This window comes from Manacus candei, unplaced genomic scaffold, assembly GCF_025592945.1.
Source record: "Manacus candei isolate 608988 ecotype Guabito, Panama unplaced genomic scaffold, ASM2559294v1 h1tg000002l, whole genome shotgun sequence".
Lineage (NCBI taxonomy): Eukaryota > Metazoa > Chordata > Aves > Passeriformes > Pipridae > Manacus > Manacus candei.
This window is the reverse complement of record NW_026138050.1, coordinates 6,854,846-6,880,688: the sequence shown is the minus strand read 5'-3', so window position 1 is coordinate 6,880,688 and position 25,843 is coordinate 6,854,846. Positions and strand designations below refer to the sequence as shown.

Here is a 25,843-nt window from a genome sequence, read left to right as displayed (position 1 = left end):
ATGAAATTCTAAGTAGTGAGTAGTGTGTAGATTTGAGATCTTTATTCTGTACTTAGTTAATAAAAATAATCTGTGATGCCCCAGGTTTCCAATGGAGCAGTTGCTATGGCAAAGACCACATTAGAACAGCTCTTGATCAGGTGTGCAACTCCTTTAAAAGATGAAGAAAAAACAGAAGAAATCCTGGCAGCACAGGAAAAGTCTTTCCATCATGTAACACATGACCTTGTTCGAGAAGTAACCTCTCCAAACTCTACTGTGAGAAAACAAGCCATGCATTCATTGCAGGTGCTTGCACAGGTCACTGGGAAAAGTGTCACAGTGATTATGGAGCCACATAAAGAGGTAAGCAGAAATACCTACTGAACCTGAGTTTAAAGTTGTTTTCCAGTTTGGATTTGCGGAAATGCTTTCCTGGGTACATTTTTCCACATTAGTAAATGAAGTTCTTCGTGCTTTGATAGCATATGTTTGTCATTTGCTGAGTTTCATTGTTTTAAAGTACATAGTGGCTGGAGCACTATAGAAATTCATACAGCTGTGCCTGACTCTTGGCCAGTATTTATAGTGTCTTCAGATTCATTTACTTCCTTAAATTATGGACTGCTCATCCAACCACCAAGCTAGGCTGTATAGATACTGCATTTTGAATGTCCACTTTGTGTTATTCTCTAAATATGAGGCATATTGCTATGCCTTTCCCTATCCAGAAAGGGACTATAAAGATCCAAGCTGGTGTTGAAATAACTTTTAGCTAGATACTAATGCTAATAGCATTCATTCTCTCGAAAGACAAGTGAATGTACATGAACCCTAAGGACCATGACAACATACCAAACTAGAGATGTCATTACTGTAGTTTGGGAACATACAGACAAGCCTCCTAATTGATATCTTGTTTTGCTAAGGATGTTTATGGAGGAGAGTGAGAAGTTGGTGTAATGGAAAGAAGTTACACTGACTTTTTTGTTTTTCTATTTCGGGAGCTTAATATATTCTTGTTTCTTTACTTGAATGTTTGAAAAGCTTCAATCTATGAATTTCTTTCTTGTTTATAACACCATGTGAAGTTATTAAATATAATAGATATATTTAAAAGAAAATATGTATTAATTACAGATACTGCATTGTTTTGTGAATTGGCTGAATTAAATTAGTTCAGAGAAATACTTTTGTTCTTACTTAGTAATTTCTCAAGCCATACATCTGGAGCAAATGGATAGAAATGTGCAGCCATGACTACTAGTGGTGTCTTCTCAGTGCCTAGGTCTGTGGGGTCATTTGAATAGGATACTAATTCAGTCATTTAAATTGTGTTGTGTAGGTTCTCCAAGACATGGTTCCTCCTAAAAAGCATTTACTTAGGCATCAACCTGCAAATGCCCAGATTGGCCTGATGGAGGGAAATACCTTTTGCACAACCCTGCAACCCCGATTGTTTACAATGGATCTAAATGTTGTGGAGCACAAGGTTTTCTACACAGAGGTACTTTCTCTTTATGTTCTTATATTTGAATGCAGATACTTATCAGTGATGGTGTTAGTACTTTCAGTGTTAAAAATACGCATTTTTCTTTGTGCATTTTAAAACTTTCAAAAGGTGAAATGTGAAGGTTGATTAATGTGTTTCCATAAACTTGACTCTGAGGAAACAAGACTCAAAAGGTACCATTTCAAATGTGAGTCACAATGCCTAAAAAGGCTTGTTTATTTTTTCCTAGTTATTGAATTTATGTGAGGCTGAAGATTCTGCCTTAATGAAACTACCTTGTTACAAAAGTCTTCCATCTCTTGTACCTCTTCGAATTGCTGCCTTAAGTAAGTAAAATTCCTGAACAAAGTTTGGTGTAGTTAAGTATCCTTGTGAGCAATGGGCAGTTTGCTTCCCAGGATCAGCAGAAAACCTGAGCCCTGGAAGACTGATGACTGCTTTCCAGAGGTCACAGTTTAATGGAGAGAATAATGGGAAAGTATTGCTGCTTTCTTAATGACTAGAATTTAGTTTCTGAAATGAACCCTAAACAGTTTGAGATTAATTATGTTATATAGCATTAGGAAAACTTAAGAACACTAATGGAGTTCCCATTCTTTTACTGTTTTATGATGTATCTTGGTTTTGGCAATGCATGTAATGCTTTAGCTGTTTGTAATTTCAGATGACATAAAAAGAAACTAGAAGTGGTATAGAATTAGGGTTTATTTTCCCCTCTCTTTTGAAATTGTGTTAACAAAGAGAACAAATTTCCTTTGATATTTGCAGATGCTCTAGCTGCCTGCAATTACTTGCCTCAGTCAAGAGAGAAGATCATTGCTGCACTCTTCAAGGCACTGAATTCAACAAATAATGAACTGCAGGAGGCAGGAGAAGCATGCATGAGAAAGGTGACTGTGTTAAACAACATTCCTTTTGAGGCCATTGTTCTTTCTGCTTTACTTCCTTGGTACAAAACTTCTTGGGAAAGTTCTCTACAGGGAATACTGGCTGCTCTGTTCAGTTTTTGTTACTGACTCTGTTAAAAGTTTCTGTCAGATGTGGTCTTCTGGGGGCCTGAACTTAGCCATAAAAATTATCCATCTTGAAATTAAGCATTATAAGCTCTTGGATAAGGACCATGGTAAATCTTTTCAGTCTCTCTGTCCAGCTGGAAGGGCAGGGAAAAAGATATTTGTTCATCATGATTTGTTATCCAATAACTGTGCCTAGTTCCAATTCAGCAAGATTTTAATACTATTCTTCTAAATGAAAACAAAGCTAATGAAATTACAAAGGTGCTGTAAGTAATGCTGTGTAGATTGGCTGACATGTAACAGGGAATATAACTGTTTGCATTTGTTTATGCCATTGACTGACCAAAAGTCAGGTGTCTTTTCCTGTCACTCTGGTCATGAGAGGGAATGTACTTATTATTTGTGGCTTGTTGACAATACAGTTGGGTTGAGATGTAAGAGGGAGCAAATAAGGATTGTTTGACCTATACATCAGATTTTTCTAGTTTTTTTTTCCTGTGATAAATTCACACCCACAGGATGTTTGGTTATGACAGGAAATATTGTCTCTGACTGCTTGCAGACAGGTTCTTTTGACCTTTTATGTTGCTCAGGATGCATGCAGATTGTAACACAGAAATTTGCTCTATTGCCTTTGGCCACATTCACAGGCAGTTCTTAATAAAGCAGTGTCTAAGTAGTTCATCCATAGCTATGTATTTAATTTATAGCTGTAGCAGTTTTTCAATCTGTCTGTATTAAGATCTCCTACTTGATTATTTTATGGAATATCCTCCCGTGTGTCAGAAATACTTCAGTGCTTCCCAAATCCATCTTGTCACTGGATGCTTTTCCAGCACTAAGTGTTGTTTGAGCTATTGCATTCTGAAAGTGCAAAATACAAGAAGAAAAACCAAGTCAGCTTTCTTTAAGAGAGATGCTTGCACAGAAGTCGCCTCCCTCCCCACCTGTATCTTAGTCATGTACTCTCTTGCAGTTCTTGGAAGGAGCTACCATAGAAGTGGATCAAATCCACACCCACATGAGGCCACTGCTGATGATGTTGGGAGACTATCGAAGCCTGACCCTGAACGTTGTGAATCGTTTGACATCGGTTACCAGACTTTTCCCGAACTCTTTCAATGATAAATTCTGTGACCAGATGATGGTAAGCCTATTCAAGTCTTTTCTTTAGCTCTTCCCAAAGAAATTTTCTTCTAGCTACTGTTTGTATTGGTGAAAAGTCAAAGAACAGTTCAGTAGTGACTCAATGTGTGTATTGGAATTGAAAGATTTTTGTTTCACAATTAATAAAAATGCGATTTCTTTAAACATTTTGAGTTAATTTCGAAAGAGCTGCTAAACCAAAAAGTTGAGATGTTATTTTTTAGTGAAGACATACCTACTTATGCTAAGGTCTGCTTGGACAAATTTATCTTTAAGCAAGGTGCCACCAGTACCTTGAAAATATGTTTTACTTCCTAATGGACTAAGTCTGTGTTGGTGCTTTCTTGATTTATTAAATTTTGGAAGGTATTGCAGTGTTTATTTGCAGTTTTTAAACTGTATATGGGAATTCTTTATCCTTTTGGCATGGATATTTAAATGCATCCATATCAAGCAAATGATTAAACAAGTGTAAACCTATCAGACTTAGCTTTTTGTGGTGTGTAATGTATGTACTCTTATAATCCCTACTTAGGTGAATATGGAGAGGGCTTTTAGTAACAGAAGACTTTTTAATCTGAGGGAATGAAAATAGCTAATAATTTTTCCCCTTGTTTTCTTAAAGAATTATTTCTGCCTCTACTTCTTTTCTTTTAGTTTATGCTAAAATGGAACAGTTAATTAGAAGAATAATACTGATTATCCTCTCTTTATAGCAACACCTGCGTAAATGGATGGAAGTTGTAGTTATCACACACAAAGGTGGACAACGGAGCGATGGAAATGTGAGTTAATGAAAGCTTTTATGTGAGAAGAGAAGAAATAAGTGGTATTAACGTTTTAGAATTACAGACCTCATTCACTTGTAAATGTTGACATGACTGATTACACACTGATGCTTTGTTACAAGCTAATGAACTTGTATCTATATTGAATGTCTGTTAGAAATCTCAGCAAGAGAAGCTTCTTATCTGCTTAAAAGGGTTACTTTAAAGACTTTACTTACAGGTTGGTGTGGGAACAGCTCAAGGATTTTTTTTTTTTCCCCCCTCAGGATTTTCTGCTTAGAAATCTGCTCTTCATTGGAATGGCTGATGAGCTCAGCAGCATAATCCCTCTTTTCTTCACTAATATGTTTGATGTTCCCAACATAGTCTTTTGAAAATTATACATAATGATAATATAATCCCAGTTAATTGTGAATTACATTTATTAAAACTAAGTTCAGTATTTACTTGTTGAGATCACATTAAAATCTCTCTCCCATTGAAACTAATGGTCTCAGTGTTAACTATGGGAAGCTGATTAGTTGTCTTATAAATGGAAAATTGTACAGTAATGTCAATGCTATGTGCTCTCAGCAATACAGCACTGATGGGAATTCCTGCTTCAGTGTAGTTTTATGTGGATTGTCAGAAGTGCCATAATTCTATTAATGTTTTACTTATCACTTATATTAAGTGTTGAGATTTATTATTGGAACTAGGAAAAAATGGGGGGAATTTCATTAATATCTTTGTTTTTCAAATTAGGATGAAATTAGATTGGCTTTTTATTTCCCTTAAAATGTGGAAATGGCTTAATGGCTTTTCATTTGTCTTTCCTGTCATTGCAAAGAGAACTTTTAAATGTGAATTTGATAATTTCTTTGTATTAGTCCTGGATGTTCTCTAATGAAGGTGAATAGAATTTTTCTTATGTTTTTAACTAAAACACTGTCCATTTTTCAGTTAAACACATTTTATTTGGGTCAGAGTAGTTCTAAGGCCTTCATATTCTTCTCTTGGGATTTGCTCTTCAAAAGTGATGATTACAGATATCTTGCATATCTTTTTATAGCAACAGTCTTTTAGACCACAATGTGGCACCTCTAGACCAGTTTTTAGTTGTGCCTAAATCATATTTAGTTGGGAATTCTCCTGCTTTTAATGTTTTTTATTAATGTTTTCTATGTAATTGTGTGTTTAGTCTCCTAAATCTGTGATTTTTTTTTTTAATGTTGTTTTAAAACAGTGGTATGTTGAGGGGAAAGTGCACACCAGACACTTGAGAAAGAATCTACTGTCACATCTTGAGGGAGAGAAGTCTCTGGAATCATTTCAGATAGGACTGTGTGACTGCAAAGCTGATTAAATGTTACTTTTCTGCTCCCTAGTTGTTGCTCTAAAGTTTCCTTAAAAAATAAAAACTCAAGGGGGACACGGACAGCATGGTCCATGTGCCAGTTGCTGTGGCAAGCAGGTGTCATTGCTGTCATTGTATCTTCTAAATGTAGAAAAAGTGGAATGGTGAGACTGGTGGTCAGTTGTTGTAGCTGGCATTTCACTTACTCTCGTTTTTTCCTGATCATAATGAGATTCCAAAATCTGAGATACTCACTTAGGAGCAATGCTGGGGAGTTTTATCAGGGTTGGATCATTCAGACCACGTGGTTAAATACTGATGATGGTAAAAACACCTTGGAGGAGAGAACTGATTGGGAAAGCCTGGTGTTCCCTACCTGTACAGGGGGCTGTTACAATCATTTCATCTCTTTCCAGCAGCACTGGGTCAAGGGGCCATTTGATGGCAATGGTGGTGTCATGCAGTTCTCCAGCAGGTAGTGCCTGGTCAGCAAGGCTTCTTCATGAATGGTTCAAAAGTCTGGGGAATGAGTTTTCGTATGTAAATGGTAACTGTAAACAAAATAAAAACTTCATACATTTCAGTTAAAAATTCTGCATAATAATTGATGACTATCATAAAGATCCACATTGATGCCAGAATAACTAAGCCTTTTGTTCACCTAAATAATTTATGACAGTCCTACTGTGATCTTGAACTGTGACCTGGCTGTTTAGAGAAATGAACAAATTAAAACATAAAATATTAACTAGTGATTAAAATCTAATTCATTGGCCCAGCGAGTGAAATGCTTGATTTAAACCCTTCTTCCTCTCTCCCCTACCTCCCTAAGGAAAGGCATGGGATTTTAGGTCATGTCTGCTAATTGAAAGAGTTAAGTTTTGACTAGATGGTTGCCTCCAGCTGTCCCTCTTGTGAGAGGGTGGAAATTTCCTTGGTGGAATTTCCATGGTGGATATTCTGCATTACAGCCTAAGAGGACTTTGTAGCTTTAGGGGGCTTTATAGCTTGACAGTTGGAGTACTGAAAATGGTTTCATAATTGGTGGTTTCATAATTGATCCTGGCCAAATTTGTCTTTGAAGATGCTAAAATATGGTTTCTCCTAACTTAATAATCTCTAATATCTCTTTATTCAGTATAAATATTTGAGAAACTGTGTCTAATCAGTGTACAAGTAGGAAAAAGGATGCTTTTCATCCTAGTTCTTTGGAGGGCAATTTGGAGCATGTGAGATACTCATTGTCTCAATTCTTTCCATTTGAGATGAGAAAGTAACTGTACTGAAGTTAGACTGCAGCCTGAAGAATAGCATGTACTAATTTGTACATTTATTTGATATTTTTGTGGGCTTTTTCTTTTCATGCTGTGACTTCTGTTTTGGTTCAGCCTGCTGCAGAAGGGCTAGAGGTGAGAAAATCAGTGGAGGCACAGGAATTTTTTTTTTGTTGTCATGGGTTTTTTTGTTGTAGTTGTTTGTTTTTATTTTTTCTTTTAAACTGTGGTTTGTTAGTTTTATTGTTGTGTTTTGGGCAGAGTGCATTGTGCCTTTGAGTGCAGTGCTGTGAATTGTCCCCTGTTTGTCTGTGGCAGAGTTGTTTTGATGCCATTGCTGTTAAGGATGTTAAGCATGTTCATGCTGAGAAGAGCAGGAATTTGTTTCTCTGAAGGCATAAGTGGTTTCAAAAGTTTTTACTCTTGTTCTCAGTCCTGCACTTCAATCCAGGAGAGTAGTTTTGTAGGGTTCTGTCTGTGCAGATCATGTTAAAGGAGTGGGGCCTAATGCTTTGTGTTTAAATTCAGTTGAGGAAATGCAGTGCCTTGATAATATTTTGCACATTAGAACTTGGTTTTAGAGAGGTGAAGGTGGATGTTTTGGTTTTTTTTCCTTTCCCTTTTCTTACTGAAGGAAATCCACACTCTAGCTGACTGAAATACAGCCTCCATTTAAATCACACAATGAAAAAGAAATGCAAAATTATCTTAGACTTCTGGAGAATTTAATATCTAGTGGGAGAACAGAGCTGACTTTTCTTTGAAGTAACAAGCTGTTTGCAAGACAGACTGAGCAGTGCTGTGGGAAAACTGTCTCTCTTCCCTCACATGTAATCTGGGGGTGTGGGGTGTGTATGAGAAATTGTTTAGATGGGAAGGTATGGCTGTCTGATGCACAAGCCACTTGGTGTGGTGCAGTGAGCACTGTGGAACTCCCCCATCAACAGTATTGTTGCACAGTGTTTAGCTCTTACCTGTAAAACACCACTATACTGACAAAGAAAATAAAATTTAAACCATGATGTTACAGGGGGGGCAGGGCAGACTTCCACAAGAGCAATTGTTTCATACATTGTGGTAAGTAGATGCTGTATAAATGTTAACCCTTTACATTTGATTGCTGGCTATGCTAATCCAGAGAGGAACAAATAAGTAAGATGTGAGATACTGTTTTTATACATTGTAGCTGGCAATGTTTAATTCAACCCTGTTTCTTTTTACCTGTAGGAAATGAAGATTTGTTCAGCAATTATAAATTTGTTCCATCTGATCCCAGCTGCCCCACAGACTCTGGTTAAACCTCTCCTGGAAGTTGTTATGAAAACAGAACGAGCAATGTTAATTGAGGTAAAAGTGGAAGTTAACATTGCTGAAATTTTTGCTTTATGGTATTTTTAAACATTAGTGTATAATAATTATAATATTTTAAATGTGGCATGGGAATATTTGATGTGATAAAATGTGCTCTTCAAGCCTTTAGGAGGTATTAACATTTGTCTTACACTCTTAGAAGTTAAGTTTTTAAAGTGTCAATAAATTGTCATCATGAAAGTTCTGAACATTTTGTATCTGCATGAATGCCAAGTCAAATGTATTTTTCTGAGTGGTAGCAAATTAGTTGAAAATACTCTATACTCTGCATTTTTAATTTAAGCTTTGTGAATTTTTCAGGCTGGCAGTCCATTCAGGGAACCACTGATAAAATTTTTGACACGTCATCCGTCCCAGACTGTGGAGCTGTTCATGATGGAAGCCACTTTAAATGATCCCCAGTGGAGCAGAATGTTTATGGTAAGCTGTGTGGGAAGGGGAACAGGAGAAAGCCCTCATCTTCACAGATCTGGTGAACAAAAAGCTTTTCATCTTTTGCACCTTTTTTTGCTGTATGACCTTGTAGTCCTTGATCATGGTCTTACTCTGACTGTAGGGTGCCTATTCTTGGGTTTGTATTTGTTTGTCCTGAACTGTTGATTTTATACCTTTCCACATCATGTAGGGCTGTTACTGAAGTTGTAGGCGATGTTTTTATATACGTGAAATACGACCTCTGCAACTTTAGTGAGGGATATAAAAGCTTCAGGATAATATAACCTTTTGGCATTTTGGCTTTTAAAGGTTATTAAAATTATTTCTTCCCCTTTTGCAGAGTTTCTTAAAGCATAAAGATGCCAAACCCCTGCGAGATGTCCTGGCAGCTAATCCCAACCGATTTATCACTCTGCTCTTACCCGTCGGTACCCAGGCAGCTGTGAGACCTGGGTCTCCAAGCACCACCACAATGCGTCTGGATCTGCAGTTCCAAGCCATCAAGGTATCATTTATTCTTGTTTATCTTTGCTCTAGACAGTTAAAACCTCTTCAGCTGCAAACCTCTTACATTACAGGCTTTCAGTGTGTGTGTGTGTGTAGCTCACAGAAAAACACGTGAAGTGTTTGTAGTTGGAGTCACTCTGAGAAGGAAAGAGAGACTCAAATTAACTACACTTTTTTATCAAGTAGAATACAAGAGGAAAACACGGCAGCAGAAACAATTGTTACAGAAATTTTTTTTTTTGATCTCAACTAGTTTGTATTTCACTTTTTTTACTGGTGAATATTTCAGAACTCTTAATTGCCCTTAAAGAAGTGTTTTTATGTCACCGTTTCTACTGACAGACCTGCTGTGTGTTGACTGTGCATTTGTCTTGTTTTTCTTTGGGCAGATCATAAGTATTATTGTTAAGAATGATGAATGTTGGTTAGCAAATCAGCATTCCTTGGTGAATCAGCTGAAACGTGTGTGGGTGAGTGAAGCTTTCCAGGAGAGACACCGTAAGGAGAATATGGCTGCAACAAACTGGAAGGAACCAAAGCTGTTGGCTTATTGCTTATTGAATTACTGCAAGTAAGTAAAAATGTTGATTTCCTATACTTTGCATGAATTGTTTTAAAAATTTTAGTGCTAGAAAGGTATGTAGGGCTACTAAAAATGGTTTGCAGTTATTGAAGGGAAAGTGTAATATATTTCATAATACTGCCACTCCTCTAAACCCATGCCTTTGGTACTGCCTGCTGTTGCCTCTCTGCTCCTTTAAAACCAAGATTAGTTTCATCAGCATAATAAGTTGTGTATTTTTTCACAGAAGCTTTGTATTTTATGTGTTTTTACAGAAGGAATTATGGAGATATAGAGTTACTCTTCCAGTTGCTACGAGCTTTTACGGGTCGATTTCTCTGCAATATGACTTTCTTAAAGGAATATATGGAAGAAGAGATCCCTAAAAACTACAGTATTCCCCAAAAACGGGCTTTGTTCTTCCGGTTTGTAGACTTGAATGACCCAAACTTTGGAGATGAGCTCAAAGCCAAGGTAGCTAAAGCAATTAAATCAAAGAAGCCTGGTATTTAGGTTTAATTTTCTTCTTGGGAACTAGGGCAACAAAACTTGCTTACTTAAATGTCAACGAGTTCGATAATTGGCAGAGCCATTTAGGTGCAAATATCATACCTGAAGAAGAGTGATAATAAACAGAGACAGCAATTCATCTTGCTTTTATTACTGACTAGGTTACACTTTCTAAGAATCTTTGCCCTTGGAAGGGAGAAAGAGGGGGGAAAAAAAATCTGTGTGTGTCTTTTTCTTAGGGTTTTATTTATAGCTTCCTTTTGTAACACGGTGAGTGTGTCCAACATGCAGCTTTGCATATGAAAGTATTGAATGTTGGCTGCCATTACAGGAATGCAGTAGTTCAGGCTAACTTTTTTTGTTTATATTCTGTAGGTGCTGCAACATATCCTGAATCCTGCTTTCCTGTACAGTTTTGAAAAGGGAGAAGGTGAACAACTGTTAGGACCTTCAAACCCAGAAGGAGATAATCCAGAAAGCATCACTAGTGTTTTTATTACAAAGGTAACAATCCTTGTTTACACTAAAGTGTTTGAAAATTAAAACAAAAAGTTGTTCCTCTCATTTGGCTTTTCAATCCTAATTTGAATTAGTTGTGCTATTCTGAATATTATGATCTGTTACATCAAATGGCTTCGTAGCACTGAACATGAGATCCATCAGTCATCAGTAGGGCTGGACTACAATTTTCACTTTGATACCTTCAGAACTTGAATATCTGTCTTTAAACATGGCTGTAATCCCAGTCTTATAAGGAAAGCTTTCCATGACTGAACAGCAGTACCTTTCTAATTCACTGCTGTTTCATGAAACCAATTATAAAAAAAATGTTGAAGATAAAGCTTGGGGTTTTTGATTTATTTATTTTTATAGGCTAGCACTTTGGAAATTCCCAGATGTGCTCATTATTTAAAAGTTCACACTTCAGGAGTTTGTTTTGAGGGTACTAAACCGAGTCAAAAAAGTAATTACAGGTTTTAGTCTTCTTAAAAACCACTCAAAAGACAAAAGGCTAAGACTTTGCTTTCATAATAATAAAACTTATTGGGTTTTTTGTCTTCTTTTTCTTTTTTTTTTTTCCCCTCCCTCGCTTTCCTTCTCTCCTCATTGATAGGTACTTGATCCAGAAAAGCAGGCTGACATGCTGGATTCCCTGAGGATACACCTGCTGCAGTTTGCCACGCTGCTGGTCGAGCACGCCCCGCATCACATCCACGACAACAACAAAAACCGCAACAGCAAACTCAGGCGCCTCATGACCTTCGCCTGGCCCTGCCTCCTGTCCAAGGCCTGTGTGGACCCAGCCTGCAAATACAGTGGCCATTTGCTTCTGGCACACATCATTGCCAAATTTGCCATCCATAAGAAGATAGTTCTGCAGGTATTGGGCTTGTGTTCGTTTGTTTAAGGGATGTGGGTAAGTTCTGCAGTGTGCTTTATTTTAAGATTCAGGGTAGAAGCTGCACAGTGGGTTTGAATACTTAGTATAAAGGGAACAGTTAAATTCAAATACCACAACTACAGAAGGAGCAGGCCAAATATTTAATATGATTTCCTTGTGGATAGGAGAGTGTAGAAGAAAGTTTGAAGGTAAGTGAAAACAGGGAGGATAAGTGGGACAATGAAAAGTCCTTGGTTGAATTAACAAAAATTGGAAATGTTTCTTCATTTAAGAGACAGACACTTCATTTGAGACAGAATATGGGGACCAAGGGAAAACTTTGAATTGGACAGTGGAGAGGGAGGAAGAAAACGGAGTGTAAAGAAAACAGAAGTACATGCTGTATACTTCTGATGATGATATATTGTCGTATATTTAACAAATTACGGACCTTTAAGGAAAAAGTGCATTTTTTTAGAAAACATGTGTTGTAGTTTCTCTTTCTTTGTAAATGCTTTGTTTTTGTAAATACATATAGTATTAATGTTGATCAGAAACTTTGGTGTTTAGGTGTTTCACAGTCTTCTGAAGGCTCATGCCTTGGAGGCCCGAGCTATTGTCAGGCAGGCCATGGCTATTCTGACTCCAGCTGTGCCTGCTCGGATGGAGGATGGACATCAGATGCTCACTCACTGGACGCGAAAAATCATTGTGGAAGAGGGTCATAGTGTTCCCCAACTAGTGCATATTTTGTACTTGATAATACTACATTTCAAGGTACTTGTACCAGTGATTCTGGTAGTCACTGTATCTCCCATATCAAGGACGTAAACTGCAGTTTGACTAGAAAAATAACATACTCTGATGTATATGGTTTAGCTGCAAAATATATAATATGTAATGTATAATCTGTCTCTAAAGATACTTATCTATAACTGAAAACAACTATTTAGTAGCAAGTAATTTATTAAGCTCTATCATGACTGAAGTTAAAACTCAGTGTCAGATGAGATGAACTCATTGCACAAACACGAAACAAATGAGGGAATGCTGCAGAATGTCAGCATAGGATCACTTGAAAATGCATATTAAAATGCAGTCCAAAGGGACAACTAATACACATTTGAGGCACTTTTGAGGAAAGATGCCTCAGCCCTTTTTGAAGAATGTCTGAGTGTGTTCAAATGTGAGTTGAAGCTCTCTAAAGGGTTGGCAAAAAATTGGCATGATTGGTCCTGGAGAAAAATCGTGAGTCTTAAAAAGAACACGTTCATTTGGGTACATGAAATCAGGAGTCCCTACTGAAAATTGTAGCCAAAATTTTATTTCAAAGCACCAGTTACTTTTCAAGATGGCAAAATTTGAATGTGGTACAGATTTAGCAAACTCTGGGATTGATGACTATTTTACCATTTTGCTTTATTTCAACTTTCTGGGTTTTTTTGTAGAATTTTATTGGTTAATGACTAACATTTCTGTGAAACCATTTTTTCAGGTTTATTATCCAGTGAGACATCACTTGGTTCAGCATGTGGTTAGTGCCATGCAGAGACTGGGCTTCACTCCCAGTGTTACAGTAGAGCAAAGAAAATTAGCTGTGGATCTTGCTGAAGTGGTTATTAAATGGGAATTGCAAAGAGTTAAAGACCAGCAGGTAGGAAGTCTAAATAAATGGTTAAAGAATGAACTGTTACACAGTTAAGTGTAGTTTTTTTAACATGCACTCTGCTGATATTTCAGCCAGATTCAGATATGGACTCAAGTGCAAGTGGAGAAGGAGCAAGTTCTGCCTCATCTGCTGTTAAAAGAGGATTGTCTGTGGATTCTGGCCAAGAAGTTAAACGATTCAGGACGGCTACAGGAGCAATAAGTGCTGTAAGAAAAAATCAGGGTTTGTTCAGAGACTCTGAAATTACAACCTGCACTGACTAAGCAATTCAGCATAATTTTTTTCCCCCCATAACTCAAAGTCCCTAAATTGAAGGTTTTAGCTTTAGAAAACATTTTAAATCCGTTCTTGTTGTTTTCCTTCTTCAATCTTGCTTATGGGTTTTGTGTTTTGTGTGCATGCAGGTGTTTGGACGTAGCCAGTCCCTGCCAGGAGCCGATGCCCTCCTTGCCAAGCCGATTGACAAGCAGCACACAGACACAGTGGTGAATTTCTTGATTAGGATCGCTTGCCAGGTAGTGTGTTTGTTCTGATATGCAAATACCAGTGTGGCAGTAGTAGCCAAAACCATAAACCCCTCTCTTCATACAGGCCCTTTTATGCTTGGATTGTTCTAGTGTTCCTATACTTTGTTTCCTTGATTCATTTATGTGTTTGCGTGGTGCTGCCAAGTATGGTTGTGCTATTGCCTGGGTTAAAGAGCAAGAATACTTCACCCCAAAACTAGATATTTGGAGGGTTTAATAGGGAATGACTATCAATTACATATGTAAGGATAATGACTGTAGTTGTATTTTCAAGATCCAATACATGGGATTATTTTTGTTTTTCATCCAGCTTGTAGAACTAAAGCTTTTCACCAAATTTTCAGAGAACTAACTTTTCTAGAGTGGGGAAAATTAGCTGGGTGTAGCTCAAAGCTGAGAAGTTTTATGGCTTCTGCTCCTGCAGCAGACTCAGCTGGTAATTAGCATGGGATTTTATACACCACAGTCTATTGCACAGAGTAGATGGGCTCTTAAGTATATAGATGAATTGAGTAAAGAGCTGCATATGTTTATGGGTACCTTGCAAACAGTAAAGATTAACCATCTTGAGCACGTTCAGAGTTGTAGCAATAAAGTATGGGATGAAACTTTTTTTTTAAATACACCTTTGATGGGTGATTTGGGGTAATTAGCTGGCAATTTAGACACCAATTCTGGTGTTTACTATTAGTTGTCAGCTTTTTATGCATTTAAAGGCTCTGTGACCGTACTGATAAAACTACTTAAGCCTATCTGTTGCAGAAGTAAGAAATGATATGCTTGCTTAGAATACATAATAAATGAATGAGTTGGTTACTGAAGGGTGTAATTCTGGTGAATTGGTAGGTAAATGACAACTCAAACACTGCTGGATCTCCTGCGGAGTTGCTGTCTCGCCGCTGTGTCAACCTGCTGAAAACAGCCTTACGGCCAGACATGTGTCCCAAGTCAGAGCTGAAGCTGCAGTGGTTTGACAAGCTGCTGATGACTGTGGTAAGTTATGTTCTAGTCCTGGAGGGCTTTAGGTTTCACTGGCACGTGAGATACCTGCATACTGATTTTTACAGTACTGATCTTTTCTTCACTGTAGCGGAATAGATAAATTGTGAAGTGTGTGAATGGCATCAGTGGTTATAATTTGTAGAGCTGCAGTACTTAATGGTTGGTGGGCTTTTTATTTTTGTGATTTTTTTTTTTCTTAATAGGAAGTTTTACGGATTGATTTTATTGATTCCTGGTTTTCTGACTACATTATGGTACTATGAAGTTCACTGAAAGGCTAGCTCTCTGTAATTGATGGCGCAACATTTTATTTATAGTTTTTATGCTGTTTGTGTGCTTTCTGCCATATAATAAGTTTTTCTACAACTATTTTGTTTGTATAATACTAGATACAAATATTTAATAAACTAGTAACTGTTACTAGATGGTCCTTGAAAGGGCAGATAACTATTTCCATCCTTTTCTCCTTCTCCTTTTGGAAGAGCTTTTATTGTGGCTCCATTTGTTTTGGGTTTACAAGTGTTGATTGTGCTCCAGGGAGCTCATATTTGTTGCTTTGCTCACCTTTTCCCAAGTAGTGTGCAAAGTGAGTGAAAATTGCCATTAAAATGGATAATTTATGAATAATTTACTATCTTAATGATAACTTAATTTATTTACAAAGATACATCCAGGAATTTTTTTTCATTGGGTCCAAATATTCCCTTTTCTATCCTTTAAACTATAACTTATTGTAAAATATGCTGGTTTAGCTCTTCACTGAAGGCCTGTGTCTGAAAGGTGTTGACAAGGAACACCTTTCTCTGTTGACAGCATTTCTAACCAGCAAGGTTGCAGGCAAATTTCCAACCTGAGCATCACATCAAACACCAGAAGGAACATACCTGTACGTGCTCAAGTAGTACTTTTGTGGTTAAAGATTTTGTAGTGCTTGTTTTTTTACAGTTTTATACTGCATGACTTATCCAAAAGATTGATCTGAAGCATCAATGTTGTAGAAACCTCAACTTTATTATAGACTTCCAACAGATTTGAGCTGAACTTGGTAATCTGTGTAATTCTTACGTGTTTTATCCCCCACTCACTGCCTTTTTGCACGTTTCTCTTTAGGAACAACCCAACCAGGCCAACTTTGCCAACATTTGCACTGGTTTAGAGGTCCTAAGTTTCCTGTTGACTGTGCAGCAGCCCCCTGCTATCCTGAGCAGCTTCAAGCCCCTGCAGCGAGGGGTGGCAGCCTGTATGACCTGTGGGAACACCAAGGTGCTGAGAGCAGTGCACAGTTTGCTCTCTCGCCTCATGGGTATTTTCCCTACAGAACCAAGTAAGTGGGATTTTCTTCCTCCTTTTGGCCTTTATTGCTGAATAACTGAAGTGGTTAAGGGTGGGGTGAAGGCACTTTTTGGAGTGTGCGAATATTCTGTTTTATGATTCCTACACTTAATGGTCCATTTTAGCTTGCACTTTCAACCTCTGTTTAAAAAGGAAAAGATGAAATAAGTAATCATGTGGAATACATCATTATCCATTGACATAAAAACTTAATAACCTGTGGCTGTCATAACTTTAGTTCAAGGAATGCATGCTATAAATTTAATGTATTTTTGCAATTAGAATTTTTCAGCTTCAGAAGTGCAATTTTTTAGTTGTTAAGCTTTGCTGTTTTGCTGAAAAAGGAAGGGAGATAAAGTGTAAAAAAGAAAGGCAATAGGTAATATGCTGTGTCTTAATAGAAACTAATTTAGGTAATCTCTTGGAAAAAAATAAATCTATAATGTAAAACTGCTCCTCAAATTGAGTTACTCAGAAGTGGTTTACTATTATAAAATACATACTGGTTTTATAATAAAAAGATTTATATAAATGACAGATCTCCTTGTGTTACCTTGGTTTGTTGACAAGATGAAACTCCAGTGATGTTTTATCAACTGAGTGTTCAGAGTGTAACTGCTCCTTGCCTGTTCTGTGGCTAATCTTACCAAAAGCAAACACACCTCTCTCTACTCTGCAGGTACCTCAAGTGTAGCTTCAAAGTATGAAGAGCTGGAGTGCCTTTATGCTGCAGTTGGAAAGGTTATTTATGAAGGATTGACCAACTACGAAAAAGCCACCAACGCCAACCCTTCCCAGCTCTTCGGTACGTGTCCCGCTTCTCTGGGAGCTGGATGTGGAATGCCCTTAATGAGTCAGGTCTTTGCCATGAGCTTCCAATTTGCCATGAGGAAGTTGCAATCTGATATCATGCAGAGGAAGCTGTGGGAAGCATTTCAAGCTACCTTGAGATGAGCTCGGGGTGTCTCATCTGTGGGGAGAGGGACTGGAGGGGGGTTCATTGTGTTCTGTCTTCTCCCAGTAGCTGGTTTGGGAGCAATTATTGGAGCTGCAGCTGGAATAGATGGAAGCCTTCTGTGTGCAAAGTGCATAGGAAAAAAGGTGCAGCATTCAAATTAACCAAAAAATAAAGTGAAAGTTACTGGAAGCTGGTTACATGGAAAAAACCAAATCCTGCAGAGTACTCTGAAATAGAGTAGAATAGTTCAAGGAATCTGTGTACACAGTTACTGCCTTATAATTTCTTTTCCAGTTTTTTTAAAGTCTCATTTATCAGATTTAGACAGTGTAGAAAGATTTATGTATTCATAGGTCTTAAGTTCTCAGTAAGCAAGAAAGTACAAAAATGCTATTTTTTCTTGACTGAGAAAATCTGAATTTTTAGTGTATACCGTTCTGAAGAGCTGAAATGTTTCTTTTTTTTTTCTTGGTTTTTTTTGTACTTACTTAACTGGTAGAGAACTCAGATGAATAATAGAATGACAAAGATGTATTGGAATAATAGAGTGTGGTCCAGGACTGGTTGTGTTGGTAATACAGACTTGAAATTGTACAATGTTGGAAAAGTTGCTGATTTAAATGGCAAATGTCCTTCACTATTCTATTCTGTGAGCTTTGTAGATGGTTGTAATTTCGCCTTGGGAATTGCCTATTTGTCAGATGTCAGGACAAGCTTTACAACAAACTAACCAAGAAAGATGTTTGTTACATTTTGTCCAGAGCTCCCTTAAAAGCAGCACCACAATCCAGCTGTCAGGTCGTGCATATTGTAGTAATTCTGTGGCCCAGAGGCTGAACTTTGTGGGCTAAATGTTCTGCCCATCTGAGCACAAAAAGAAATGTTTTTTTTAATGAGTATGTTTTTTAATGGGCACACACAGGATGTGTGTGCTTCTTGAAATCTTTTTAGATTTCTAGTGTTTGTAACTTGGGCAGTCCTGTGCTTCTTTCATGGCATCTGTATTTTACTCAGGTCACATCCAAGAGAGGTTTTAATTCCTAAAGTCACGTTTTTATCTCTAGGGACTTTAATGATCCTGAAGTCTGCCTGCAGCAACAATCCCAGCTACATTGACAGGCTGATTTCGGTTTTCATGAGATCCCTGCAGAAGATGGTCAGGGAACACTTGAACCCACAGGCAACAGCAGGAACTGCAGAAGCAAATACAGGTATTTATATTATATCACCTGTTAATGATTAGAAATGTTGTAAAGTATTAAAATCTCTTCACCTCAAAGAGATTTAAATGATTTTTCAGAGTTTGTGTGCATTATTACATGTTAGAAAATACTTAGTGAGAAGCATTACTGAAGTATTGAAGACTAAAAATACACTTACAAATTCCATTTTCCAGCTTAATATATGAATATCAGTATAACCCAAACTTTCCAGTGGATGGTTAGTGAAATATTTGTTGAGCTGTAGCATAAATAGAAATAGTGAAATTCTTTGAGACTACGGTGTTGAGGGAAGAAGGGCTGAATTTTTTTGATTGTTCTGTGCTTTCACTTTTTTTTACTCCTTCCTGTATTATAATATTGGAACAACTGTGTGTGAATTAATTTGTTGGAGCTGGTGTTTTTTTCTTAAAATAGCATCTTTTTCAGTCTGTACAATTCTATCATCAAATGAATTAGGTCATGAATCATTGAAAAAATCAGATGTTGTAGAAGAAAATTCAGTGCTAGTAAAGAGCTCTATAATTTACTAATGAATAGGCTACTGAAGAAAATACTCTGAAAGAATTGCTGCTGTTAGGTTTCCAGCCCATATTTTGATTAGATAAATGAGAACCTTGCAAGTTTTATTAAAACTGAGAAACAATTGGAAAATTATTAAAATTGACAGATAAGCAGGTCAGGAAATTAGCTGAACAGAATTAGATGTGCTGCATCATAGAGAATTTCTTTCACAGGGATAATGGCAGTTTTTTCAGTATTGGGGGTCTATAATACCTTTTACTAAAGATTTACTGAAAGGAAATCACACAGGTTTGCCTTTAGAATTTTTGAATGGATTTGGTTTTAGAAGGAATCATAGAATCATAAAATGGTTTGGATTTGAGGGAATGTTAAGGATCATTTAATTCCAACCCCCTTGCCATGGGCAGGGACACCTCCCACTAGACCAGCTGCTCCAAGCCCCACCTAGTCTGGCCTTGGGGTCTGTCTTAGTTGTTTAGGAATGAAAAGTAGTGATTCTGAAAACATTATTTCTAGGGATGTATTTCCAACTAAAAGATATTGTTGTTGCTATTGTTCAAATTACAGTAGCTTATCTTGAAGGTTTTTTTCCGAGGTGTTTTGTGTACACAATTCTAATCCTTTCTTTGCATCCATAGCAGGTACAAGTGAACTGGTAATACTCAGTCTGGATCTTGTGAAAACTCGTCTGGCTGTGATGAGCATGGAAATGAGGAAAAATTTTATACAAGCCATTCTAACATCTCTCATTGAAAAATCTACTGATGCCAAAATTCTTCGTGCAGTGGTAAAAATAGTGGAAGAGTGGGTGAAAAACAATTCCCCAATGGCAGCTAATCAGGTAAATTGAGTAGATAAAATCATTATTGCTCTCAAATACTAAATAACTATAAGCCACTCTTATTCATCAGTTTTGACAGTGAGGTTTGTAATGATCTGTTAAAAATGTTTAGATGCTCTCAATGAGGTTTGGACTACCTTGCATTCCCTGTGAAAATGGCTGGAGTTATAGATGCTTGGCATTTTGTGGGCTTATTTTCGGTGGGTGATCTCAAGTGCTGTTGAGAAAGTTTTAAAATGGAAGTTCTAAAATATGTTTCACGTTAACCTGGATAGAGAGATTCTTCAGGAGGAAGATGACTAATACTGCTATATATCATGCTACTCTGTAACATTTTGTGACCTCCTCAATTTCCATGTTTTCTGTTAGAGCTGAGTACTTGATAATCTAGTGCTGTGTTAGATTTTTGTAATCATTGAACAGCTTAACCCTGGTAAAGTCACAATTTTAAAATTCTCCAACATATATTAGAAGGATAAATGCTTGAGTTACTTTTCTTTTTAAGAACTATGACCTAATAAGCTATTTTTCAATACTTCAAAAGTGCAAGAGTCCTATAAAGGATGGCTGAGTGGTACTTTGAATGTGCTAGTCCTCTGCATGTTTGAAGATGAATTGACAAAATTAATCATGTCTTCTTTTAACACAGACACCTACTCTCCGGGAGAAGTCCATTTTACTGGTGAAAATGATGACTTACATTGAAAAGCGTTTTCCAGAAGACCTTGAATTAAATGCCCAGTTCTTAGACCTTGTTAACTATGTCTATAGGTAATTACAGCAATTAATCATTTATTGCAGCTTATTGGTTCATAATTTGTACCATATATGACCTTTATAACATGTCATCAATCTTTTTAGGTCTGAATTAAAGAGATTTTTTAAATGCATGTTTTTTATTCTAAAATGCAAAATCCATTCAGTTCAGTGAGACCACAGTACATATTTATGGAAAGCAATTTGAAAATAGAAGTTCCTTAGAAAGGATTTTTCCTTTTTGGCACTGATAAAATATCTCCACAATCCCAACTGCTTCCTTTCACAAGATCCCAGGGCATCCTCATAGCTGACTGTATACTCAGCACCGTGGTGACAGCTGAAATCTGTGTTTTCTCATCTGTAGGATATAAAGATTTTTTTTTTTCCTGGAAACTTTATTATAAATTAGACTTTCAGGAGACTTACTTTGCTAGGTAGACTGACAAGTTTTGAATCATGCTGAAATAATTTAAATAGTCACCTTATCAACAAATGCCAGGTATTTAATGTTGTGCTGCTCATTCCCATTATTTTGCAGTCCCTGTTTGCTGCTGGACTGTTTGCTGGTTCCCTGTGCAAAGCCTTTGTGTGGACACAGTGCTCAGAAGTTTTTATCAATGAATAACATTTGTCATTTCAAACAGAACACACATGTGGCTCAGTGGTTTACAAATATGATAAGATTTTGTTCTAGGGCAGCTTTCTAAGGAGCAGCAATATTTTCTTTGCTGTTTCTCTCAAAACACCGCGCCTGGATGTGTTCCACACCACAGGGGCTTTTACAGAGTATCACCTCTGGATTTTTAGTATTTTATATACAAAACTTAGGAGGCTTCTCTTTCTAATGTCTCTGTTATTTCACCTTTACTCACTTTAGGGATGAGAATCTTTCTGGTAGTGAACTTACAGCCAAACTGGAGCCAGCGTTCCTGTCGGGTCTGCGCTGTGCCCAGCCGCTCATCCGAGCCAAGTTTTTTGAGGTCTTCGACAATTCCATGAAACGTCGTGTTTATGAGCGTTTGCTTTATGTGACCTGTTCCCAAAACTGGGAAGCCATGGGAAATCACTTCTGGATAAAGCAGTGCATCGAGGTAGGGAAGTTATTTGTATCAGAAATACAGTTAGAAATATGTTTGGTTCCCTATGCTTGTAGTGTGTATTATCCATATCAAAGCTGAAAATACCAGGTCTGCTGTCTCAGATACTTCCTGTGGTGCTTAAAAATAAATACAATGTCTAAACCATTGAGATGCTGATGCTTGGAAAGGGGCTTTAATATAAATGTTTAAAATCTATTTTCTCTGCCAAAAGCTTAATGGCCAGGTTAATACTTCTTAAGAAAAACCCTCTCTCACAATTGATAATGATTATAAAAACGACAAGAATTGTTATAGTAGATGGTTTCCAGAAAACTACAATGTTAAAGCTACAATGTTTGCTCTGGTGGTATGACAGGTGTTAGGTGGGCTTGCATTGAAATGAAATTGCATCTTTGCTTATTTAAAACAAGGTGGGACCAAACCTTTTTATTTTAACAATGTATGTATTAAAACATGAGTTTAAGGACTGTGAACATCCTTTTTAGGATAGCAGTGAGAGTCTGTATACGTTAGTGGATTGAGGGCACTAATTATATGTGTTAAAAAGTACAAAATGGAGGCTTTAGGTGCAGAAGATTCTATTGAATAAAGGTGATAAATAGACCTTAAACACACTATTGCAACTTTTCCGTTGTTTTTAAAAATTAAACCGTAGTGATGTTTTCTTTGAAATCCTACAATAAAATGTATATTTAAAAACTCCTCTTGCTTTTCCATGTCTCAGCTCCTGTTGGCAGTGTGTGAGAGGAACACCACGATTGGGACAAGCTGCCAGGGGGCCATGCTGCCCTCCATCACCAATGTCATCAACCTCGCTGACAGCCACGACAGGGCAGCCTTTGCTATGGTGACCCATGTCAAACAAGAGCCTCGTGAAAGGGAAAACAGTGAATCCAAAGAAGAGGTAACTGACAGAAAATACTGTGGAAAAAATTGCACTCCAGCAATTACATATCTGAACCTGAAGAAGTAGCAGAAATAGTGAGACCTGAAATAAGTTGATAAGGAGGGTATTTTGTATTGGGGAAAAAAAACCAAAAGTACCTATAGCAAAAGTTATAGAAGATAACTGTGTTTACTTACTAAGTTATTTACCTCTGTATAGGATGTTGAAATAGACATTGAGTTGGCTCCAGGAGATCAGACCAGTACACCAAAAACCAAGGAACTTTCGGAGAAGGACATTGGGAATCAGCTGCACATGTTGACCAACCGACATGACAAATTTCTTGACTCTCTTCGAGAAGTGAAGGTTGGTACAGCTTGTTGGTGACAAATCCCTTTAATACTGAAATCTTCTAACTGATCTGAGGTGTATTTTTCTTTTTTCATCTCACACTTCTGATTTTTTAAACTAAATTTTCTTGTGTAGACATGTCTTATAATCTGATGTAATTTCTTATCTGCATATGGTAAAAAATTCTTAAACCTTCGTCAATAGTTGTTACTGTATCCCTTTCCTACAAAATTGAATTTCATCCTCCTTCACCTCTAAGTGTGTTTTGACTGTTTGGTTCAGAAAATAATGATGGCAAAGACAGGGTATAGAATCAAAAATGTGTATCAGCATCTTATGATTAAATAATTTCTAAGAAAATAATTGTAGCTGAAAGCTATGTTGAAATAACTCTCACAGTAGTAACAGCTCTATCCAATTAACCTGATCATTCCTATTACCAAAGTCATCTTCTTTCCTTTTTCCTTCTTTTTTTCAGAATGGTTACAGCAATGAATCAGAGTCTTTATCAACATGAAAATAGGATGAATTTATTCTTACAAGTGTATATTGCTAAAGGAAACTTATTTTTGTTGGAAAAGGCATTTGCATTACTACTTACTCTGTATTAGTACAGTATAACTGAACTGTCCTTCCACGGTATTAATTGTATTTTCCTATTTATGTGAATCTCTTTGTTCCCAGACTGGAGCGTTGCTGAGTGCCTTTGTTCAGTTATGTCACATTTCTACACCTTTGGCAGAGAAGACTTGGATACAGCTTTTTTCACGACTTTGGAAAATCCTGTCTGACAGACAACAACATGTGAGAATCTCTCTCTCCCACTTACAGATTCCTCTTTCTAAATGACTGCTGTTTCAGGAAAATGTATTCTTGTGATGACTTTGTTCACTTACCTGGAGAAGTTTGCCATTCTTTGACTAGTGAATGCTGTAACCTCTATCAACACATCTTTTGAAAGAAATAGGGCCTTTCAATTTTCAAAGAGAAATATACTTGTCAGAGGGTTGTTCCCTGAACTAAAGAGATTTTAAATCTAGATTCTCTAATTGAACAATCTGAATGATCAGATAACTATTATGTTTTTTTTTCTAGGCTCTAGCAGGTGAAATAAGCCCTTTCTTGTGCAGTGGCAGCCATCAGGTGCAGCGAGACTGCCAGCCCAGTGCCCTGAACTGCTTTGTGGAAGCAATGTCACAGTGTGTTCCTCCCATTCCCATCAGACCTTGTGTCCTGAAATACTTGGGTAAAACTCACAACCTCTGGTTTCGTTCTACACTGATGCTGGAACACCAAGCCTTTGAAAAAGGACTGAGTCTACAGATTAAGCCTAAACAGACAACAGAATTTTATGAGCAGGAAAGCATAACTCCTCCTCAACAGGTAGTGTTATATTAATTGGAATACCTTATGAAACATGAAGAGGAAAATGTAACACTGACAAGTCCTCCTCTAACCCATGTCCCCAAATGCCACATCTACATGTTTTTTACACACCTCCAGGGGTGGTGACTCAACCATTGCCCTGAGCAGCCTGTTCTGGTGCTTGACAACCCTTTTGGTGAAGACATTTTTTTTAATATCGAATCTAAACCTCCTCTGGTGTAACATGAGGCTGTTTCCTCTTACCCTATTGCTTGTTACTTAAAAAGAGAGGTTGACCCCCACGTTGGTACAATCTCCTTTCAGGTAGTTTTAGAGAATGATAAGGACCCTCCTGAGCCTCCTTTTCTCCAGGCTGAACCCCCAGCTCCCTCAGCTGCTCCTCATCAGACTTGTGCTCCTGACCCTTCCCCAGCTCTGTTGCCCTTCTCTGGACATGCTGTAGCACTTCAAAATGTTTCATGTAGTGTGAGGCCCAAAACTGAATCCAGGATTGGAAATGTGGCCTCACCAGTGCTGAGTACAAAGGAGCAATTGCTTCTAAATCTTTGTATTTAGAAGCCTGTTAAAGTGGTGTTGTTTTTTTTTTCCTTCAGTGAAGGAATTCCTGTCCTTGCATGTTTGTGAATAGATGAAATATTTAGTACTTTGTCTTACCTACTTCTCATGCTTTTCTTTGATCTGTCATTGATATTTTCACAATTTTTTCTCTTGATCCCTCTTATCCATCTGCTTTTGACACTAATTCCCTGCAGCACTGTAGAACTAGATATAACCATTTCTGCCCCCAATTTTAAATCTGAAGTAGAAGTCAATACTGCCCATCTCCCTCAAAGGGAATATACTTTCCCTCATCAAATCTGTTGGTGTGTGACTTTAAAGAATTATTAGTTAAATAAAATAGAGTTCCTTGCTGAGGTGCTGTTGTGTTTTTAATAGTCTGGCAGGTATGATCTGCTTATGCAGTTCAGCTGAGGAAGCTTAATATGACAGATTTATGGTTTTTTACAATAAAGACCAAGTTGCTGGCTCATTGAACAGTTCTGTTTTCTATGATTTCATCTGTTGTGTTAAGAATCGGTGTACAAGCCTTAGGATTTTTTTGTTATGCAGTGTTCTCAGTACGTGGTTGTTAATAACTGCTTGCCTTCTAGAGTTTTAAAGAGCTTTTATTATAGAGACATCTCTATATCATGTCTTTCTCAGCTTGCCTCAGTGTAGAATGTGAAGGTTTGCTATCTGCTGTGCTTTATAAGGACAGCTTGACTGTGGAGAAATACATATTCTTAACATTCTAGGAAATACTGGACTCCCTTGCTGAGCTCTACTCCTTGTTACAAGAAGAGGATATGTGGGCTGGACTGTGGCAGAAACGCTGTAAATTCCCCGAGACAGCAACAGCCATTGCCTATGAACAGCATGGCTTTTTTGAACAGGTACAGTCTTGATATTAGAAATTATGAGAATGAGTA

General features: G+C 37.3%; 1 protein-coding gene across 3 annotated transcripts in view; it reads left to right on the top strand.

The window, feature by feature from the left end:
- The window catches only part of TRRAP (transformation/transcription domain associated protein), a 75,367-nt gene that overhangs the window by 20,901 nt on the left and 28,623 nt on the right, over positions 1–25,843 (top strand). For all 3 annotated transcript variants that reach the window (XM_051779412.1, XM_051779423.1, XM_051779402.1), the window contains exons 26-54: positions 85–345; positions 1,325–1,486; positions 1,722–1,818; positions 2,261–2,382; positions 3,485–3,655; positions 4,371–4,439; positions 8,280–8,399; positions 8,724–8,843; positions 9,199–9,363; positions 9,755–9,936; positions 10,203–10,401; positions 10,813–10,941; positions 11,552–11,818; positions 12,389–12,595; positions 13,314–13,472; positions 13,559–13,693; positions 13,892–14,002; positions 14,861–15,007; positions 16,127–16,340; positions 17,028–17,153; positions 18,371–18,517; positions 19,690–19,892; positions 20,542–20,663; positions 21,529–21,742; positions 22,476–22,655; positions 22,857–23,003; positions 23,673–23,792; positions 24,084–24,371; positions 25,670–25,807. In XM_051779412.1, coding sequence (XP_051635372.1) covers positions 85–345; positions 1,325–1,486; positions 1,722–1,818; positions 2,261–2,382; positions 3,485–3,655; positions 4,371–4,439; positions 8,280–8,399; positions 8,724–8,843; positions 9,199–9,363; positions 9,755–9,936; positions 10,203–10,401; positions 10,813–10,941; positions 11,552–11,818; positions 12,389–12,595; positions 13,314–13,472; positions 13,559–13,693; positions 13,892–14,002; positions 14,861–15,007; positions 16,127–16,340; positions 17,028–17,153; positions 18,371–18,517; positions 19,690–19,892; positions 20,542–20,663; positions 21,529–21,742; positions 22,476–22,655; positions 22,857–23,003; positions 23,673–23,792; positions 24,084–24,371; positions 25,670–25,807 — 4,722 coding nt within the window. The remainder of the gene's footprint in view (positions 1–84; positions 346–1,324; positions 1,487–1,721; positions 1,819–2,260; positions 2,383–3,484; positions 3,656–4,370; positions 4,440–8,279; positions 8,400–8,723; positions 8,844–9,198; positions 9,364–9,754; positions 9,937–10,202; positions 10,402–10,812; positions 10,942–11,551; positions 11,819–12,388; positions 12,596–13,313; positions 13,473–13,558; positions 13,694–13,891; positions 14,003–14,860; positions 15,008–16,126; positions 16,341–17,027; positions 17,154–18,370; positions 18,518–19,689; positions 19,893–20,541; positions 20,664–21,528; positions 21,743–22,475; positions 22,656–22,856; positions 23,004–23,672; positions 23,793–24,083; positions 24,372–25,669; positions 25,808–25,843) is intronic.